The sequence below is a fragment of the Cebus imitator genome, unplaced genomic scaffold (assembly GCF_001604975.1).
Source record: "Cebus imitator isolate Cc_AM_T3 unplaced genomic scaffold, Cebus_imitator-1.0 Scaffold312, whole genome shotgun sequence".
Classification (NCBI taxonomy): domain Eukaryota; kingdom Metazoa; phylum Chordata; class Mammalia; order Primates; family Cebidae; genus Cebus; species Cebus imitator.
Window position 1 is genome coordinate 2,507,701 of NW_016107627.1, and position 22,821 is coordinate 2,530,521.

At 39.2% G+C, this 22,821-nt stretch overlaps 1 protein-coding gene across 5 annotated transcripts in view; it reads right to left on the minus strand.

Annotated features, from left to right (window-relative positions):
* NALCN (sodium leak channel, non-selective) overlaps window positions 1-22,821 on the minus strand; it is a 369,956-nt gene that overhangs the window by 205,133 nt on the left and 142,002 nt on the right. For all 5 annotated transcript variants that reach the window (XM_037729607.1, XM_017503589.2, XM_017503587.2 and 2 more), the window contains one exon: window positions 5,145-5,276. In XM_037729607.1, coding sequence (XP_037585535.1) covers window positions 5,145-5,276 — 132 coding nt within the window. The remainder of the gene's footprint in view (window positions 1-5,144; window positions 5,277-22,821) is intronic.

Below are 22,821 nucleotides of genomic sequence, written 5' to 3' on the forward strand. Positions count from 1 at the left end.
CAAAATCAAAAACAGAGTGGAACGGCTGGGTATGGTAGCTCATGCCTGTAATTCCAGCACGCTGGGAGGTTGAGATGGGCGGATTGCATGGAACCAGGAGTTTGAGACCAGCCTGATGAACATGGTGAAACCCCACCTCTACTAAAAATACAAAAATTGGCTGGGTGTGCCTGTTATCCCAGCCACTTGGGAGGCTGAGGTAAGAGAATCACTGGAACTCAGGAGGCAGAGGTTGCAGTGAGCCAAGATGGCACCACTGCACTCCTGCCTGAGTAGTAAAGTGGGACTGTCTCAAAAAAAACAAAAAACAAAGAACAAAACCTAGAGTGAAACAAATTCGGAATGCTTAAAAAGTTCAAGAGTAAACAGAAGGGGTCTAGCTGGTTGTTTAAGTGAATGAAATCACCATTACCTAGTTTATTTATTTATTTTCCAGGATTTCAAAGAGTTCGCTGTTAGCTAGTTAATTGATTTGCCACTTTGTTAAGAATGATTGACATGTAAAAAGCTGCGTTCATGTAATGTATCTATTTGATGTGTTTGGGAATAAGTGTACTCCTGTGAAACCGTTAACCATCAATGCCATTGACACATCCACCACCTCTCAAAGTTTCCTCCCAACCCCTTTCTTCTTATTATTGTAAGGGGACAACAATTATTGGGCATATAATATATACTGAATTCTACCATCCAGTCCTGTTTGCCTGTTGTTGGGGTTGTTTTTATTTTTAATGTTATAAAAAAGAGAAAGAAAAAAGACAAGGATTTACCAATTACTCCAAGACTCTACAATGCACTTAAATAGTAACCAGTCGACCCGGTGCGGTGGCTCGTGCCTGTAATCTCAGCACTTTGGGAGGCTGAGGCAGGCAGATCATGAGGTCAGGAGTTGGAGACCAGCCTGACCAACATGGTAAAACCCCCTCTCTGCTAAAAATACAAAAATTAGCCCAGCGTGGTGGCCTGTGCCTGTTATCCCAGATACTCAGGAGGCTGAGACAGGAGAATCACTTGAACCTGCGGGCCAGATGTTGCAGTGAGCAGAGATCACACCACTGCACTCCAGCTTGCGTGGCAGAGTGAGGCTCCGTCTCTAAATAAATAAATAGTAACCAGTCAACTCTGCAGTATTCAATTATTTGACATTTTGTGGGAATTTCTTACAGTCTGAGGATGAATCATGTACCATACACATTAGGAAAGGATCAATTCTGTATGTGAAAAAGTTAGGTGAAATTTAGCAAAGAATTCCATTCCTTGCTGTTGCCAGTCAGGAGGACCTATTCACTTGTGCTCCAGGACTGATTTAGTTGACCATGTGCCCACCTTGGGCTAGATCACAAAAGCAATGTTACTGTAATCTCTAACGTCAGGATGCCTTCAGGAGAAGATGCAGATTATTCCTCCCAGAGAGATGAGCACAATCGTCATCTCTTGCGGTCATTTCTGCTTTTGTTCTCTGGCCTTTTTGTTAGCAGCTCTTTACCCACTGATGCTATTACTCTTGTCTCATTCTTCCACCTCATCATTCCACCTCTCCTTCCTCAGAGCCTTGAACTAATCTTTGAATCTCTCCTATGTTAAACAATTTCCTCTACATTCTTAATCTCTATTCCCAGAATCTACTTTCTGTCTGTGCCTCAACTGATTCTCTCCCAAATGCGTGAGCTACCCCTGCAGCCCTTTCTAGCCCTTTCTGGTAGAATGTGTGGACGAGGAAGAGGTGCCCCATCTATTGTTCCTCAATAATTTTTCTTTTTTTGAGACAGAGTTTCGCTTCTGTCAGTCACCCAGGCTGGAGTGCAATGGTGGGATCTTGGCTCACTGCAACCCCCGTCTCCCGGTTCGAGCAATTCTCCTGCCTCAGCCTCCCAAGTAGCTGGAATTATGGGCACCCACTACCATACCCTACTAATTTTTGTATTTTTAGTAAAAACGGGGTTTCACTAGGTTATACAGACTGGTCTTGAACTCCTGACCTCAGGTGATCCACCCGCCTCATCTTTCCAAAGTGCTGGGATTACAAGCATGAGCCACCGTGCCCAGCTTCCTTTCCTTACTTTTTTGTGATGTATTCCATGAGATTAAAACATGCTGTCACCCACTCTCCCTGTGACTGCCTTCTGTCCTTCTGTCAATCTGTCCATCAGTCACTGGCTCATTCCCTGTGACTCTGCTCCCTGACTCCACTCTTCTCTCCAAGAACTGGCCTCACTCTGAGTGACTTCAATGTCCATGTAAAGGCTCAGCCAGTACCTTAGCTTCAACTGTCCTTTCCATTCCTGCCTTGACTCCATCAATATGTTTAAGCCACCCACATCCATGTGACACCCTAAATTTTGTATTTTATTTCTCTGAATTACTCCAGAATTGTAAAATCCTAGACTTCACTCTCTGATCACAAACTTTTCTAGTTCCATGACTTCAGTGGTACCTGTTCTTTAACCATATTCTTCACCTTCACTCCTCTATTCTCCTTATTTCCACAACAGAGACCACAGGGTCATCGTTTCAGCTCCTTTGCCAGCGATCCATATGTCTTTTCCCTTTGTTTCTCAGTTCCCTCAGCCTGAAAAAAAACCCCGAAAGCTGGATTGATTTAAATGCTCCTCTTCTCTCTTCTTAGACAGGTCTAAAAAGTCGCAGACCTGTCTAAATTGGTGTCACTGTAAATCTGTAGTCCTAAGTGGATCTTAAATGTTGCATTTGCTATATTGTTAATTAATTTTTTGCCTATCCCAAGGTACCTCTCCCCTCTTCCCTTTCTTCTCCCGCTTCCCCCTTCACTGTCTCATCATCTGGCCAGATGCAGACCTTGCTTCCTACTTTCCAGAAGAAACAGAAATAACTCAATGGGGATTCCTTCAATGTCAAAAATTTATCTGTAAATATTAGTGTCAGTCCAGGTTTCTCTCTGCTTTTTTTTTTTTTTTTTTTTTTAGTAATTTGTTTTGCTCCCAGCTGTTCCTTCTGCCTGACTGCCCCCCACCGCCCCGTCCCTCTCGCTCCTTTCAAGTACTATATTTTTACATTACACTTGGATAACTACTAGGAAAACCACCATCCCAAAATTAAAATATTTATTCAAGAGATATTTTCAGTGCTTATTTTGTGCCAAGCGCCTTTCTAGTTTAAGGATGTATTCAAGAACAAAACAAAGATCTTTGAGTTTTAAAGTAGGTGTGAGAGAGATCACAGAAGATANGTTGCTTGGGCTGGAGTGCAGTGGTGCAATCTCGGCTCATTGCAACCTCTGCCCCTCGGGTTCAAGTGATCCTCCTGCCTCAGCCTCCCAAGTAGCTGGGATTACAGGCACCCGCCACTATACCTGGCTAATTTTTTGTATTTTTAGTAGAGAGGGGAGGCTGGTCTTGAACTCCTGACCTCATGATTTGCCCTCCTCAGCCCCCAAAGTGCTGGGAACACAGGTGTGAGCCACCGCGCCCAGGCTTCTCTCTGCTTTTAATGACCATTCATTCTTTGTGTGCTGGATTTTCAGCAAAATTATACTTATTTTTCAGGGGTTGGCCTGGATATAATTTCTTCGTGAACCCCTGTCATTAGTTCACTATAGCACAAAATTCTTATTACTTTTTTTTTTTTTTTTTTTTTTGCTAGATTGTAAGCTCCACTTACCAGGTAGCTCTTGGGCAAGTGTTGCCTCACAGAAACTATAGTTCAGTAAAAGTTTTGTATTAATGATATTTTGTTTCAAGAGACACACTTCCATGAAGAGGAGAATTCAGAAGTGACTACTTAAAAGTTTCTTGATATCCACATAGATGTTTACACTCAATAGGTGATTGCAATTAATTCTTTTTCAGAAAAGTTTGTGTGTGGGTAGATTACATTTTTATGAACCAAATCAACTTTTTTAATGTACTGAGAGAATTCCAGGAATCTAAGTATATTTAATTAAATGGAACACTGATTTTTTTAATGTAAAAAATGCTTCTGAAATAAAAAATGATCAAATTGTGACTTTTCTGCCTTTTCAGTTTACTTTTTCATAGGTTGGATTTCTTGAAGCATTGTACAGCTTCAATGTATACCTCACTCACATGATGAACGGCTTTCTACATGTCAATCGATTTTTTTATAAGTGTGTAATCATTGAATTTTGAGATACACCTTAGGGTTTTTTTTTGTTTTTGTTTTTTTTCCTTTTTTTGAGATGGAGTCTTGCAATGCCGCCTGAGCTGGAGAGCAATGGCACAATCTCGGCTCACTACAACCTCCTCCTCCGAGGTTCAAGCGATTCTCCTGCCTCTGCCTCCTGAGTAGCTGGGATTACAAGCACCTGACATCACACCTGGCTAATTTTTTGTATTTTTAGTAGAGATAGGGTTTCACTATATTCACCAGGCTGGTCTCGAACTTCCGGCCCCTCAATCTGCCCTCCTTGGCCTCCCACAGTGCTGGGATTATTGGCGTAAGCCTAGCCTAGGTATTTTTTTTTTTACACTGAATAAAAACAAAGATCTTTGAAAATCATTAAAATATTTTAATGTAAATGCATAATGCTTATTGGTAAAAATAAAAATTAAAATATTTTAATAATCAGATATTAACAAAATTACCTTATCAATTGGAAGTACTATTCCCAAACTCTAATATGATATGCAGAGTGCTAGGGAGATGCTTAATCATGAAACCTACCTGCTACTGATTGGATTCTTTAACGAAGGTTGTAACACCCATTTCTAGTGCAGTAATTATCATTATCATCTCTCTGTATTTCCTTCCAGCCTCCTTCTAGGTATTGCTGGGCTGAACTGCCCATTTATGATCTTCTGAATCGGTGCCTGCTTAAACTTAGTTGAAAACAAACTAATGCAACTAAGAAATGGAGAGATAACAGGAGGTGGACAGGAAAACAGCAAGATCCTCGAGTAAGGCCCAGGGAAAAAGGGTTACCTTGGCAACGTGACATACTGTGAGGAAGATGACTCAGGCCCACGGTGACAGGAAATGAATCAGGCCACACTGTGACCAGAGGAACCACTTAAGAGGCAGACAATGATTCAGCTTTGGTGGAAGTCAAGTAATGAACACGCCACACTTCACTTTTGCATCTCTAAGAGGCACTGTCTGCGGTTTGCCTGTTCCTTGCCCAGCGATCTGCATGGTGGAGAGCTGCTTACCTCCGCCAGGTAGAATTCGTCGTACTGCCTTCTGAAGTTTTCTCCTTTGTAGTAGTTGCTAGCTGCCACGATCACGTCCACAGTCACCATGCTCAGGATGAACATGTGGAAGACGGATGACCGCATCATTTTCTGAGGGGGCAAAACAGACAGACTTTTAACAAAGAAATAAACCTCATGATAAAATATAATTGATGGGCTTAGGCCTTGGCTGACAGCACCTTTGTGATATACTGCTATGCAAAACAGGGCTTCCAAGATAAAGCCATCAATGTCCCATGCTGCTGAACTGGGAGAGCAATGGAACCTTTCTTTCAGGCAGCTAAGCAATGGCTAGGAAGATGGTTTCAGAGACTTTTGACGAAAAATGGAAAACATATATCATTTAATTTGTGTATAGCTTGCATCTTAATTTTCTTATTGGTTGGTTGGGTAGTATTTATCCTTAATTCTGACTGTATGAATAAATGGCTTTTAAAAAACTGGTAACATAAAACAAGTATTACTTTATTCTGTGTTAAGTGAACAAGTATTCCTTCATTCTGTGTTAAGGGAGAATACTGTGGATGAAAACATTTTAGAGAAGTAAGAGAAACCTAAGATTTGTTTTTTACTTATTACTTCCATAAAAAATTGTTGAAAATTTTACTGCAGCTTCTAGTAAGTGACATCTACATTGCACTTGCTATCTGTCTGGAGTCTTTCTAGATGCTTTATATAAATCAACTCATTGTAGCCCTAGGAAGTTATTCTAATAAGGAAACTGAGACTCAAAGAGGTTAAATAACTTTCCCACTGTCACTCGGGGATTGAAAATGGGCTCAATACTGGAAACCAAGTCTGGCCCAAGTCTACTGACTACATTAAGACAGGGATAATGACACATTTAAAAGTAATGAGTATTATTATAAATGCCATCCTGTATTAAATGCTTACTATGTTCTAGGCCATATTATTCACATTAAAATATTTGTGGGTCCATAGTAAGTATATATATATATATATATATATATATATATATATGTATGTATATATATGCATATATTTACGGAGTACATGAGATGTTTTCATACAGGCATGCAATGTGGAATAAGCACATTATGGAGAATGGGATATCCTTTGAGTTACAATCATATTACACTCTTTATTTTAAAATGTACAATTATTATTGTGACTGACTGCAGTCACCCTACTGTGCTATCAAATAGTAGGTCTTATTTATTCTTTCTATTTTTTTGTTCCCATTAACTATCCCTACCTTCCCCGGGACCCCAATACCCAACCCAGCCTCTGGCAACCGTCCTCTGCTCTCTATGTCCATGGGTTTGCTTATCTTGATTTTGTGATCCCACAAATAAGTGAGGACACGTGATGTTTGTTTTTCTATGCCTGGCTTATTTCACTTAACATAGTGGTCTCCAGTTCCATCCATGCTCTTGCAAATGACTGGATCTCATTCTTTATTATGCTTCAGTAGTACTCCATTATGTATATGTGCTGCATTTTCTTTATCCATTCATCTATTGATGTATATGTAGGCTGCTTCCAAACCTTGGCTATTGTAAGCAGTACTGCAACAAACACAGGATTGAAGATTTCTCTTAGATATCCTTATTTCCTTTCTTTTAGGTATATGCCCAGCAGTGGGATTGCTAAATCATATGGTAGCTTAATTTTCAGTTTTTCTGAGGAATCTTCAAACTGTTCTCCATAGTGGTTGTACTAACTTATATTCCCACCAACAGTGTACAAGGGTTCCCTTTCCTCTGCATTCTCACCAGCATTTATTATTGCCTGACTTTTGAATATAAACCACTTTTAGCTGGGGCAACATGACGTCTCATTAGAGTTTTGATTTGCATTTCTCTGATGATCAATGATGTTGAGCACCTTTTCATATGCCTGTTTGTCATTTGTATGTCTTCTTTTGAGAAATGTCTATTCAAATCTTTTGCCCATTTTTTGATCAGATTATTACATTTTTCCTATAGAGTTGTTTGAGGTCCTTATATATCCTGGTTCTTAATCCTTTGTCAGAGGGGTCATTTGCAAATATTTTCTCCCATTCTGTGTATTGTCTCTTCACTTTATTAATTATACCATTTGCTGTGAAGAAGCTTTGTAGCTTGATGTAATCCCATTTGTCCATTTTTGCTTTGGTTGCCTATGCTTATGGGGTATTACTCATAAAATCTTTGCCCAGTCCAATGTCCTGGAGATTTCCCCCTGTATTTTCTTGTAGTAATTTCATAGTTTGAGGTCTTATATTTAAGTATTTAATTCATTTGATTTTTGTACATTGTGAGAGACAGGGGTCTAGTTTCTTCTGCATATGGATGTCCAGTTTTCCCAGGACCATTTATTGAAGAAACTCTCTTTTCCCAGTGTATGTTCTTGGCACCTTTGTCAAAAATAAGTTCATTGTAGGTGTGTGGATTTCTTTCTGGGTTTTCTATTCTGTTCCATTGATCTATGTGTCTTTTTGTATGCTAGTACCATGATGTTTTGGTTACTATAGCTTTGTATTATAATTTGAAGTCAGGTAATGTGATTCTTCCAGCTTTGTTCATTTTGCTTAGGATAGCTTTGGCTCTTCCAGATCTTTTGTGGTTTCATATAAATTTTAGAATTTCTTTTTCTATTTCTGTGAAGAATATCATTGGTATTTTGAAAGGGATTTAATTGCATCTGTAGACTTCTTTGGGTCGTAGGAACATTTTAACAATATTGATTCTTCCAATTCATGAACATGGAATATTTTTTTTCCACTTTCAGTGTCCTCTTCAATTTCTTTCCTCAGTGTTTTATAGTGTTCATTACAGAGAGCTTTCAATTTTTTGGTTAATTCCAAGATGTTTTATTTTATTTGTAGGTATTTTAAATGGGATTACTTCCTTGATTTCTTTTTCAGGTTGTTTGCTGTTGGCATACAGAAATGCAACTGATTTTTGTATGTTGATTTTGTATCCTGGAACATTACTGAATGTGTTCATCCGTTCTAATAGTTTCCTGGTGGAGTCTTTAGGTTTTTCCAAATATAAGATCATGTCATCTGCAAACAAGGATAATTTGGCTTCTTCCTTTCCCATTTGGATGCCCTTTATATCTTTCTCTTATCCAACTGTTCAATCTGGGGCTTCCAGTACTATGTCGAATAACAGAGGTGACAGTGGGCATCCTTGTCGTGTTCCAGATCTTAGAAGAAAGGCTTTCAGTTTTGCCCCATTCAGTATGATACTAACTGTGGGTCTGTTACATATGGCTTTTATTATGTTGTGGTATGTTCTTTCTATCCCCAGTTTTGTTGAGGGGTTTTACCATGAAGAGATGTCGAATTTTGCCAAAATTTTTTTTAGCATCAATTGAAATAATCATATAGTTTTATCCTTCATTCTGTTGATATGATGTATCACACTGATTTATTTGCATATGTTGAGTCATCCTTGCATCCCAGGGATAAGTCCCACTTGGTCATGATCCATATTATTCATATGTTATTTATTTTATTTGTGTTAATATCCACCATAGCTCTATATGGTGAGATACATTACTCACATTTCACAGAATTCAGAGAGACTAAGTCATTTTTCCGAGGTCACACAATTTCTACTGTATTTTCCAAATACACTAGAATCGGGCTAGTGTATTTAAATACCCTAGTCTATTTGAAGTCCATTGTGGGTCTCACTGCCCACTCTGGGGTAGAGAATACTTAAATGGAGAGAGTGGAGGCTGAAGGCCCTGGGCAGCAGAAAAAGGAGAGAGAAGCAGACCTATGGAAAGGAACTGAGCACAAACAACACCTCTGAGCCATATCTGCCCAGGGACTAGTGCCACCACACATCCTTTTTCTGAGGTCTCATTTCTTCTGGGTACTTATGGACAAATACCCTTACCATCCGATCTGACCTGAGAATCCTTTAGTCCTTGCAACTCAAATAACCTAACTAAAGCACAGCCTTAAAATGAGGTAAGAGAAGAAGGACTGTCTCCTCTGGGCACTGCCAATGTCTCTATGACCCTATGTATGTGTTTCATGGGGTCTTCCTTATCCTACGGCATGAGCGATGGGCCAAACTGCCTGAAGCTGAAGCTCTACCACTGACTGGCACTGTAGCTTAAACCTCTGTTTTCCCATTGGTAAAGTGGAGAAAATAGTACCTACTCCAAAGTGCTGTTATCAATTTTAAATGAGTCAATATTTGTAGAGGGCTTAGAATGGTAATTAGACGTACAAGTATTCTATGAAGGTTTGCAGAGAAAAGGAATGCAATTTTGTGAATCAAGTATTTTTCTGTTCAGGAATGAGAAATTAATTACCCAAGGTTGAAGAATTAATTTTGTTGTAAATCAGACTAAGTCCAGAATCAAATGAGGTAAGTAACATTGATAAGGGTCTAATCATTTGAGACATGCCAGTGACATTGAGAAAGTAGATTTTTTTTTTAAGGCTTCCTGTCATCATGGCTATTGATGCATATCCATTTGCCTTTGACTTTATTTTACAGGTAATACAAAATCAAATTCCAGAGCTGCCAATCAACATGTTTACATGCATATCAATTTACTTGCAGAAATGATTGACCTTCATAACACAGATAGGCAAATCATCTGGCACGTTTCTATGCTCATTAAAATTTTTATTGTTATTTAGTCTTTCTTGCACTATGAGAGTTAAATTCCATAGCTATTATTCCTTTTATACACTCCTTTCAGCATAATGTTCTATTAGAAACGTTTCTGCTGATTTCCATTTCATCTGCATGGCAGGAAAGCCACAACTTTCTCTTTCTCTTTTCCTTAGCTATGGATTTATATCTTAAGTAAACTGTTATTATTGAAAGGTCCAAACAAAGCTTTTAGCCATGGCTGTCAAAAAACTTTTAAATTGGTTTTGTAACTGTCGCAGCTTCACTTTGGTGCTGTCATTGTAATTAGGTTGTTTTTTGTCTGAATGTCTACATGTCCCTGTTGGTTCAGAGTTATTAAAATAATCATTTACAATGGATTTTGATACACTATAATCATTGCTTAGCTGACTTTCTCCAAAGCAGGAACTTTCAAGTATTAAATAAGAATTAAGGTGATAAATATGTACAGTAGCTACATTTAAATATTAAAATCAGTAACTCCAGCCTTAAAGTTAGAGCTAGTGGCACAGCCCACTTCGACTCAATTCAATTCAGCCAGTGCTTGAAAGTGACTATCAGTTTCTTTAATGTAAAAAGGCTGATGACATTACATTTAGATCCATGCTTGCATCTATAGGGAAGTCCAAATTTGTACTTTTCAATTTTTTATTTTCTAATAAAAAAATTCACATAAAGGAAAATGTTAAAATTGAGTCAGTACTACAAAATATTACATGACTTGAGGATCTCACAATTGCATTATTTAATATGGATGTAGGATCTATCTACCTATCTATGTAGACAGATGAACACATACATCTCTAGTATATGTGTATGTGTGTGTACATATATATGTACATTTGCATATGTGTGGGCATATTTTTTATTTATATATTTTAATATAAGGTCCTTTAAGCCCTTCATACACATTCAATGTCTTAAAGTTTCCCTTAATTGCAATGTTACTTTGGTTTACATTTTTTAAAAAGAAGAGAAGTTTTGGATATGTTTTGGCTAAGTTGGCTTTGGATTTATCTGTGAATATGACAGTTGGAATTTTCAAAATACAAAGAATCTATACTAGGATAATCCCTGAGGCAGCATTATCTGTCAGGAATGCTTTAGAACATTGCTACTCAAAGTGTGGTCCCTGGACCAGCGGCATCCTGGAAGCTTATTAAGAATGCAGGATCTAAGGCCCCATCCCAAGTCTACTCAATCAGAATCTGTATCTCCAACGTGGTTCCCAGGTGATTCATAGCATGTTGAATTTTGAGAAGCACTGTTGTAGAAAATACTCCTTAAAAGCAGACTGCACTGGGTGACCTATAAGATTATTTACAACTTCACAGTTTTGTGATTCTAAAAGTCTGTAATGGCTAGAACAGAATATCACAGATACTGCCTGGAATATAATGTGTTGGGCTACACCGACACAAAAATGGCTGCCAACCTTGCCCCCATATCCCAGCTCCATGGTCAAATATCAACTAAATCCATTTGGCTTTATGAAGACAAAAGCATGTGTTAGTTTTGCAACCATTTGAAGGCATTATAAAGACACCATTATAGATCTCATAAGAAATGCAAATGCAGGTGGCCTGTAGGAGGTGAAAAAGGCAAGGAAACCATTTCTTCCCCAGAGTCTCCAAAAGCAATGCAGCCTTGCTGATACCTTGTGTTTAGCCTAATGAAGCCCATTTGGACTTCTAATTGCAGTCGTAAGAAAATAAATGTGTGTGGTTTCAAGTCACTGAATTTGTGGTTATTTGTTACAGCAGCAATAGGAAACTAACATAGCATTGTCAACGATTTGGACAGGCACCAGCTCAAATCATCTTCTACACCAGCTCAAATCACCTTCTATGAAACATGATTGTGTAAAAGTGTCCACGGCTACAAAATGCTACCTGACCATACGGTTCCACACACAGTGACTTGTTGGGGGGGGCAATGATCTCTGTAACATTGGCAACTACAGATATAAAACTCACAATAGCAACCAACGCTTTCATCCTGCTTTGTGTCAGAAAGTGTGATGAGACAATGAATCTGAAACAGTGGGAGTGAGTCCAACCTCAGCAGAAGAACAAGAAAGGTCACTTTTCCCCACACTGATTCTCAGTCCTGCTATGAAAGCAAACCTCCCGGGAGACTGTGAAGGTCTAAGCCAAACACAGGGAGGGCTCCTCACACAATTAAAATGGACATCAACAGGATAGATTACTGAAATAAGAGCTACTGTTTCCTGGAGTGCTTGGTTTGTGCCAAGATTCATTCCAAGCATGTTGCTTGCTGATGCAGTCATCTTTAATCCTCAACAACTCTGTGACATAGATACTTTTGCATCCCCTTTTACATATGGAGAAACAGGTTCAGAAAATCTAAGTAGATTTCTAAGCCCACAGAGATAGAAACATCTCAGCGATTTGGAGCCCAAAGTAGGCAGTCTCTTGCTTTCTATCAGGCAGTCAAAAGTCATCAGTTAACATTGCTCTATATATTAAAAAAGAATGAGAACACCTTCCTTACCAAGTATTTGTGGTTGGATAGAAGGTCTAAGTACATGAACCCTACGTTTGAAAGCTAAAGACAATCTGTTCTCTACAGAAAGATTTAAGATTGTCCTGGTTTAATGGAATGTAGATTTTGAAGGCAGGATGAGCTGTTTAAATCTTGTCTCTGTGCCTGATTTATCCTCTCTGTGACTCAGTTTTCTCATAGAGAAATGAGTATGGTGACATCTACATCTTTTGGCTGTAACTTGAAAATAAATGAGACTTCAGTGTAGAGTCTAGCCTGTAGTGGGCGCTGTGCACTCTGTAACTCTCATTATTTCAGTCTTGGAAAACACTCTAAGGATTTAAAAGTAGAGCTGCTTTGGGGAAGCAACTCTACTTATGGGAAAGGTCTGAAGGTATAACATAAGAAATCAAGTGAAAGAGGTGCGCAATCTTGAGACTGTGAAAATTTAAAAACTTTCAAAAAGATCTAAAGCTATCTTATCTTTTTGTGGTATAAACGCTTAAGTACTTTATGAAAGCTGTTTCTATTAAATTTCTTCAGTAATTTTTCCTGTGAACAGTAACTTAACGATTCTGAAGACTGTAGGCAAAGAGACAAAATAGTCGTCTTAGAGGTTGCAATAAATATAAATTAGAATAATGAATATTATAGCTCAGGAATGAAATCAGTCTTTAAATTGCTGTTTGAGTAAAATAACTCACCTTAGTAAAAAAAAGTTTCATCCACTGAATACTTCCTCAGCCATGTACTAAAAGTTGTGTTTTAATTGGGTTTTGAAATAAATATATTTGGAGAACAATGCAATTACATGAAGAAATTCTCAGAATCCATCCTGCATATGAGCCATGAACATAAGAACAAGGACACAATGTAAAAGACCAAATGCATAAAACCTAAAATAAATCTCCCATTTGCAAGTGGTACATCTTTTGCTTCCCTTATTTAGAAGACATCTGGATATTCATTACTTCTACTATCAATATACACAATTATTCTGTCCAACACAAAGAATTTATATTAAAAAGGCAACACTTAACATCAACACTGAAAACAGAACCAGTGGATGTCCTTAGAGACTGCCTTTCTCATCTGTCTGTTCCTGATGTGTCCTTAGAGACCCAGGACAGAAGGGAATCCACAAGTCAGTCTCCACAAAGGCACTGAGAGTGTGTGATACTGGTGGACACCCTGCCAGCTGCCATGCCCTATCAGTGGCTGGCTTTCTTTCTTGGAATGGAGAGCCGAGTAAGGGAAGCCTGAACAGCCTTTTATTTCTAGGCTATGTGAGGATAGCTTTCACTCTACTCTGTAAGAGTAAGGTTAGGTGTCAAATTACAAATCAACAAACTAATATATGAAGATGCTATTTATTTCAATCACCAGCTTCTCTTGACTTTACAGCACAAACTAGATTTTAACAAGAAGGAAAAAAACACCACTAACAGCTAGCGTGAAAGAAATCGTCACTAAGCAGGATTGATTATGATGCCAAGCCAGTGATTTTCAATTTCTCTTAGCCTGTGTGAAAGAACCCAGCGGCCTCGAATTGAATTCACTTCCTGGTATCCACACATCCTTGGTGGTACCCTCCACACTGATTCCAGACTCAGCCATGTGACTTGTTTGGGTCAATGAGACAGTAGCAATGGTGAGGTAAGTAGAGACTTGGATGTATTTGTGTATTAGAACTTACTCTTGCTGCTCTTAGAACCCTGAGCGACCACATCAACTCTCCAGCCTAGCCTGTTGCATGGTGGCCAGGTGGCCATGGGCCCTGTCATTCTCTTCATTCCAATTGACAGCAAGCCACACTCCAAATCAGAGATGCCAGCTGATGAGTGCCTGACCGCAGAGGCAAGGGTGAGCTCGGCCGTAGTCAGCTGAGATTGGCTCAGACTAGCAGGGCTGTTCAACTGATCCACAAATTCATGAGCAAAAGTTAGTGTCTGTCCAAGCCATTAAGTTTTAGGGTGCTTTGTTGTTTAGCAAAAGCTATTATACCTATTAAGCTGGATTCCTCTTCCTGGCATATTGCTCATTTACATCACTCAGCTTATTATTACTGAAATGGAGCAATGTGATTGGTTCTCATCACCAGAACAGGAATGGAAGTGACGTGTCGCTTTGAGAAAGTGTGTGCCTTCCCAAAACTCTCTCCCTCTCTCTTCCCCTCTACGGCAAAGTTGGAAACTAGGTGCTTTGGATGGAGGCATCAAAATGTGCAGTTTTTGCAAACAAAATTTTGCAACATGTTTACAAAGACACGTATGACATGTATGTAGGTATACACCATCTCTGACTGAAGTGGGAGTGCAGCTTGCCCAAGCTGTGCTGTGCTGGAGTGGCAGTCACGTCTCTCTCCACCTTCATGCTTCCTAATGTCGTGTTGGTGACTTGAAATTGGCTGTGGTAGGAGCAATTACACCATGGAAATTAGCAAATGTTAACAGTCAGGACTCCTGGACTTCAACTCGACTGCTCACCACTCAGCTCCCCCAGCTCTTCTGGCATCTCTGAGTCTGATGCAGGGTATTGGAAAACTCATACCTTGATCATAAATAATAACCCTTGTGGGAAAGGGAGACTATTTCATGGGCTTTTCTAAGGTGTTTAGTCTTGTTACTCTAGTCTGGGTCATATACATTATGTATAGTCCTACCTTGCTATTTAGAGGCTCATTATGAATCATCATGCCATAGCAGTCACCTAGATATGATGCCTCACTAAGTGCTAGGAGCACACAAAGCCACTTCTGGGCATTGGGATACTGCCACTAAGACTACAGAGATCTGAATATATCAGTTAAAGTAAGAAATGGCCAGGCGCGGTGGCTCAAGCCTGTAATCCCTGCACTTTGGGAGGCCGAGGCGGGCGGATCACGAGGTCAAGAGATCGAGACCATCCTGGCCAACATGGTGAAACCCCATCTCTACTAAAAATACAAAAACTAGCTGGGCGCGGTGGTGTGTGCCTGTAGTCCCAGCTACTCGGGAGGCTGAGGCAGGAGAATTGCTTGAACCCGGGAGGCGGAGGTTGCAGTGAGCTGAGATTGTGCCACTGCACTCCAGCCTAGCGCCTGGCAACAGAGTGAGACTCTGTCTCCAAAAAATAATAATAATAATAATAATAATAATAATAAAGTAAGAAATATTTAAAATAAAACTTTTCCTATAACCTGCCCAATAAAATCACGTCTTGAATTGATTTAAAACATGGTGTATTTTCTTTACGAAAGCTTCAATTTAGGACAACAGGTATTTTCTGAAGTGCAATGCCATAACGAATATTCACAATTTAAGCTACCTTACAGAACCCTACTTAAAATCTCCTTGTTTCCTCACACTTTGTGGCCTACATTTATGGATTAGTAGGAGGAAGGAGAAGTAAATGATGACATGTACAAAACCTTTCAATTAGCTAACCTATCATTTACGGATTAAGAACTCAATACCCCCACATGACTTCATTATTCACTTGGAAGAATGAATAAAAATGCTAAAATCTTGACTTTTAAATAATGAAGTATTGACTTTGCTTACTTGGCTGGACATGGGTAATAAAAACGAAAAATATTAGTTATTCCACAATATTTTTCTTTCATGTTCCCTGGTGTCTAGAAAGAGTAGAAAAAGCCCACCAATATATTTTTTTTCAGTCTGGTGTTCCTAAACTTCAGTACTCAGTTCTTACAAGGTTGAACTCATAGTAGATTCAACAACCGTTTTTGATATGACTTAATTATCCCCATGTACTGAATTGGCCATGGAACATCTTCTCCCTCCTTCTGAGGATAGTGACCTCTGGGCTAAACATTTCTCTCTCTCCTGTATTAAATGAAAGCAACATTGGTACTCTTGACATAGCCAATGGAACTATGAGCGAAACTTCAGAAAGCCAGTTTCCCCTGAGGTGCCTTAGCGAGGATTCCAAAAAGAAGGATGCTCTAACTTAGATGGTGGTCCCAAGACCCTCTCACTCTCTTCCCTATCTTTGGCATGTATTAACACAAAGTGAGTAAAACAAATTAGTACACTAGAGTTCAAGCAATACAATCTTGTTGCTTCAAGTAATACGATCTCCTATTGCAGGAAGTCACACCGTTCTGCTCTGGGCACAAGAAGACCCAGAGTGATGGTCAACCAAGGAGGCCTCGCTATATACATTCCAGCAATAAGTCTCTGCCTAGGGCAGTCACCGGGACTGTCCCTTCATGATCCTCTGATTCTGACATACACTCAAGTGTCAGTGAAATACAAGAGTCAAAATTAAGAATGAAAATGCTAAAGTCTTGGCTTTTCAATGATCAAGTGTTGACCTTGCTTACTTGGCTAGACAAGGGTAATGATAAAAATCAGAATGTTAGTCCTTCCGCAATAATTTTCTCTCATGTTCCCTGATGTCTAGAAAGAGTAGAAAAATCCAACCATTGTTTTTTTAGGCTGGTATTCCTAGACTTCAGTACTGAGTCCCTAAAAGGCTGGACACACACTAGATTCAACAATGTGAATATATATGACATTTTGTATTTTTCTCACGAATGTTTCACCAACCACACAGTTACTGAATAATCTCAACAGATTTTGACAAAAGGTGCTTTCTTAATCGTAGTTATTAGTATTGTTGTGAGTTTTTCTTTATCCTTGTCTTCATGGGTAAGTTAGTGAGAACTAAGGAAGGGCTACAGCAGGACTGCTAGACAGGTGACACAACGCCATGATGGTTTTAAGATGTCACTGACATTCCCATAGCTAATTAAATTCCTATCTCTAGAATAACTTCAAATTGACTTTTATGTTTATATTTTTATTTTTAGTATTAAAGAGTGGGCAGATGAACACAAAACTTTTGTCTTAAACTCAAGAGACAAATTACTAATTCAAAATTGACGTTAACTGTCCTTTCTAATACACTGTATTTCTTATGCAATGCAGGACCTCACTTGTGATATTTAATGAATGCATAAATAAATAAAATAATTTTGAGCTACATAGAATCTTTACTGAGAGGCTCATTTTGCAATAGAGTATTTAGGAAAAACATAAAAGTAAATGTGAAGGACTGAACTGCCTGAGATACACAAAGTGATTTACGTTGTAGATTATGTCTAAACCAGAGTGCATCAGGCACCATATTGCCACTCCAAGCCCTTCTATTGTGGACTGTGTTGAACACTGAGAAAACACATAGCAGCTTCAAGCCCTGGCTTAAGGCTTAAAGAAGGCTGTGTGTTTAACCTGGAAATCAAGACTTGCAAAAAAAAATCCAACAAAAAAATCCCCTCATCCTTCATTTTTTCCAAAGGCGGCAATGCAAAAAATCTTTGCTGATGGAAATGCTTGGCATAAGTTAGTACATGTCTCCTAATTAATATTAATTGTAAACACTCAAGAGTTACAGGACCGATTCAAACTGGAGGATGAAAATATAATACAAGACTGAATTTAGTTTGAGATAACATAGCATGCAAATAATTTAAAAATGTTTTGAATATTTCTTCCAATGAGGTTTAAAAATCAAAGAAGCAAAACTGTTTAATTGCCAGTAAGACAGATAAACAAATAAAAATAACACTAATAATTTAATCTTACTTTTTATTATAATATGCCTGGTCTTCTGATGTCTATTTTAAATATAATTATTATTTGAAATATAATCATGACATATTAAATACATATTGAATATATATCTAAATAAATGTATGGGATATTTCGAACTGAGGATTAATACAATTGGCCCCTCTGTTTATTTGTCCACTGGCTTCAAGATTACAATAGGCCTTTCCAAGTAGCATTTTAGCTACCCCTTTTCACATTTAGCTATTGTATTTTTCCTGGTTTTAATATTTATTCCAGGTAATTATAGCATAACCGTTTTTAAATTCACTTTTTCCTACAAACTTTCCCTCCAAGGAGTTGTTTTATATTCCTCTGAGAAACTGAAAATTAATGTATGTGTGTGCCTTTGTGTGTGAGTGAGCATGCATGAGTGTGTACAAGTGTGTTTATACATGTGTGTGTGCATGTGTGGGCATGAACATGTGTCACTGTGTCACTGTGAGTGTGCATGTGTGAGTGTGTGTGAATGTGTATAAGTGTGTGTATGTGTGTCTGGGTGCATGTATGTGCATGTATGTGTCCGTGTGCAACTTTGTCACTGTGTGAGTTTATGTGCATGTCTGAGGTATGTGTGTGAGCATGCTTAAGAGTGTATGTGTGTATCCATGTGTGTGCATGTGTGTGCATGTTTGCGTGTGTGTGACTGTCACTGTGTGTGTATGTGTGTGTGAGGTGTGTGAGCATGTAAAAGTGAGTATATCCATGTGTGTGCATGTGTGTTTGTGACTGTGTGACAGTGTGTGTGTATATGTGAGTTGTGTGAGTGTGCATGAGCACGTATAAGTGTGTATGTGTGTGCATATGCATATGCGTGTGTGCATGTGTGTCTGCAACTGTCATAGTGTGTAAGTATATGTGCATGTGTGAGCATGCATGACCGTGTATAGGTGTGTATGTATGTGTGTGTGCATGAATGTGCATGTGTGTGTCTGTGTCACTGTGTGTGTGCATGTGTGTGAGCATGTGTGAGCCTGTATAAGTGTATGTGTGTGTACATGTGTGCGTGTGTGTGTGACTGTGTGTCCCTGTGTATGTGTGCATGCATGCATGTGTGCATGTGTGTGTGCACACACACATGTGCATTTAGGGGAAACATCATTTGACACCTGTCTAGGGGAAGAGTAAGATTGGGGTCTGGTGTGTTTGAGCCTGTGTTGTTCTGCACATGAATGCACCTGGGTGTATACAACCACGTATAATCCAGCAAGTCTTTGCCAAGTGCCTATCATGAAGGAGGCAACAGAAAGAAAGAGAAACGAAAAAGAAAATGACCAAATATAATCAAGGAATCAGAGATCACTTTGTTGGGGAAGCTTTGATCTGATTTTGAGGGCAGGGAAATGAAGGTGGAGTGAAGAGAAAGATTCAAAAAATTTCAAAATACTGAATTAATGACAGAATTGAAGTCAGATCAGATTGTATTTGGAGAGGACAAAAGGAGAAGCATAACGGGTTGGTTGGGAGGTGTCTGGAAATGCAGGGAAAGCCTTGTTTCTTTGTGGGAACGGGTTGGGGAGAGGGGTGCATTTAGTTTTTATGATGAGAAGGGTGACGTGTCTGTGAGAATGCCTGGGAAACAGGCCTGCTGGACATTTAGAAGCACACCTCTAAAACCTTGGAAAGGAAGCAAGGCTGGCCCTAAAGGCTGGAGCCGACTTCCTGGAAATGGGCAGGAGACTTCCTGGAAATGGTGAACAGCACTGAGAGAGTGCACAGATGGCGATGATAGACCTGTCTACGGAGCGAGTGGCCTGCGGCATCCACACACTGTGCCTGTATGTATAGTCCATCGTCTCTAATTCTTACAAAACCCCGAGAGATGTTATGATCCTCACTTTTCAGGTAATGAAATTGAGGCTTAGAGAAATTAATCAAATTGTCCCAGGTGCTCCTTGGCCACATGGTCTTAGCTGGATGGTACTGTCTTCTCACGCTGGTCGGCACTGTCTTCTCACGCTGGTCTGTGAGTGTAGAAGAGGTTAGCTTCCGGAGGGAGCCTACATTCTCATGGCCTCCATCAATTCTTGAAATGATCTGCCAGTTTGTGGGAAGGTTCATGAAGAAGAAAGACACTTTCAGGAGTGCCTAGGATGTCACTTCATCACATGAAATGCTCACATCACACAGACCACCTCCCCTCAATCTTAGCCTTCAGTGGAAATGTTTTCAAAGAGCATTAAAACACTACAGGAATGATTTAGCCACCATTTGACCTACTTTTGGCAAGAGCCTGTTACCTCCCTCTGTTCTCCACAGAAGGAGGCACACAGTAGGGTGCTACCAGAGGGAAACTGAGATCCATCGTTCCAGGCCTCATGCATATGTACTTTCATTCTCTTGCCAGAGACGTTCCTTCTGGTAATAGACCACGGGGGTGTGTTGGAAGACGGTTCAAAAGTATGCAGACACATCTGTCAAATTGTCAAGGGATGAAAACTCCTACCTGAGCAGCAGGTGGGAAGCAGCTTGTCAGAGCTGCCGCTGAGGACTAACGGTCCAATTTCAGACTTCTATTTATCAAGCACTGGAGTGACCCTTCCCACAGCTGTTGCTTATGCTAAAATAGGATTTAAACAGCTACATAACTGCTCGCTGTTAAGTTAAAAGAGTCACCTAATAACTTTTCACCTTTCTAAGACTCACACTGAAGCACACAATGAAGAAACTTTCTAATCGGTTTCTTTAATGCCACATAAAAGAATTGCCTTATTGACTAAGGATGGGAGAGATGAAAAAGGTACTTGTGCTAAGCATTAATATTTTAGATTTATCTTTATATCTAATATCTTAATTTTTTATTTGGAAAGAAACAATATACCCTTTAGAAACACTCAGAATTTCTGAACATTACTTAGAAAAATCAACAGATAAATGGGCAAATGAGGTAAACAAGACATCTACAGGAAATCTGTGGTCCTTGAATCTATCAAAAATTGTTTGGCTGGGCATGCTGGCTCACGTTTGTAATCCCAGCACTTTGGAAGGCCGAGGTGGGTGGATCACCTGACGCTGGGAGTTCAAGAACAGCCTGACCAACATGGTGAAACCCTGTCTCTATTAAAATTACAAAATTAGCTGGGCATGGTGGTGCATGCTTGCAATCCCAGCTACTTAGGAGGCTGAGGCAGGAGAATTGCTTGAACCTGGGAGGTGGAGGTTGTGGTGAGCCAAGATCGTGCCATTGCACTTCAGCCTGGGCAACAAGAATGAAACTCTGTCTCAAAAAAAAAAAAAAAAAAAAAAAAAAAGAAAGAAAAAATATTCAACATCCATAGGCTGTAATCAGGGGGATACAAATTTATATTACAAGACACCATTTCATGCCATCAGGTGTAAAAGCCTGATGACATCAAGTGCAGATGAAGACGTAGACAATGAGCACTCTTACAAGTTTCTAGAAGGCATAAAAAATAGCACTATCATCTGGAGAGTCATTTGCCATACCTCAGAGAGTCAAAGGTGTTTATATCCTTTAACTCAGAAATTGCTCTCCTAGTTATACATGTTAGAACAACTCTCTCATGTGTGCCTACAAAGGCGTGGACAAACAGGTCTTAGAATAGCTGCAATAGAACAAGCTCAATTTCCATCAATAGTGGAAAGAATAAATGAATGAACAAACCGTGGGGTATTTTTACAGTAGGGTAATACACAGGGATGAAAATGAAGTGGTTAAAAATATAAGGTTCACTGCCTGAGATGAACTATGTGACTATGTGACTATATGGATCTCTTTAACTATGTGACCTTTGTCAAATTCCTTTTGTTGTCTGTGCCTCCAACTCCCTTGTTTGTTAAACAGATCATATTAATATCAACATTTATGGTACTGTGAGCATTAAATAATTTAAAACCTAATAAAACACACTGTGAGTGGTCCATAAATATTAGCTATTATTATTTCTAACAGACATATAGGTATTTTTGCTTATCTGTGTTTCTAAATTATTTCAGAATATGCATTTTTTAAATGCAAGGACATTGACTTATTATTATATTGTAAAATAATACCAATTTACAAGTTGTCCATTTGTAAGTTTATAGAAACTATGTGGTGTTTCTCTAAAGAAACTATCTTATACAGCATGATTTGAGCTTCAGGTTAGTCTGTTACAGAGTATTTCTTTAGCCCATAATACACTTCTCAAGTCCTGTAAGATTCAAAAGTTTAACAGGAAAAATTATCCCTGAGTTGTAAGTGCTGTAGTCAAGTCTCACTACTTAATATGACCAAAGAGTTGTGTCCTCTCTCCACCCATTCCACGAAGCTAAGGAGGGTGGTTGAGTGATGGTTCCTGTAGACTGAGATGGAGCAAGGCTTTCAGAGGAGATTAAAAAGGGAGGTTTCAAATGACTGGGTTTGCTCTGCAGGCAAATCCAATACTTTGCTTAAGTAGACCTTCTGCTTCCTTCCATTTGCGCTCTCTTGCCCTGGTGCTTCCGGCCATGCCTCTTTTTTCTGATGCCCCCAATGCAACTTCATTTTCTCCCAGTGCACCTTCACCTTCGGGTGTTTTCTGGGGAGTCTTGTTAGGGCCTTTGATTGGGAGGTCATTAAATGCAGACACAACTAGCCATACTTGGGTAATACGCAAGAAGGGAAAAAAAAACAAACACAAAACAATAAAGCCAGTGTTCAAGGTGAGAAAACAGAGACAGGTGCACAGACAGAAATCATGTGGCTCAAACAGAGAGTGAGAAACAGGCAGAGAAAGGCCAAATGACACTTGCAATAAATGTTCCCTTTGAGCAGATGGTCTGTTCCTTCCAATCAAATAATTCTTTACTAAGACATAAATACTCACTAATTCTCATAAACCCAGGAAAGAATTATCATCCCCATTTTACTTGAACATGTCCTATTGCCTACCACTAGTAAGTAGTATAACTGAAATACATGTCCAG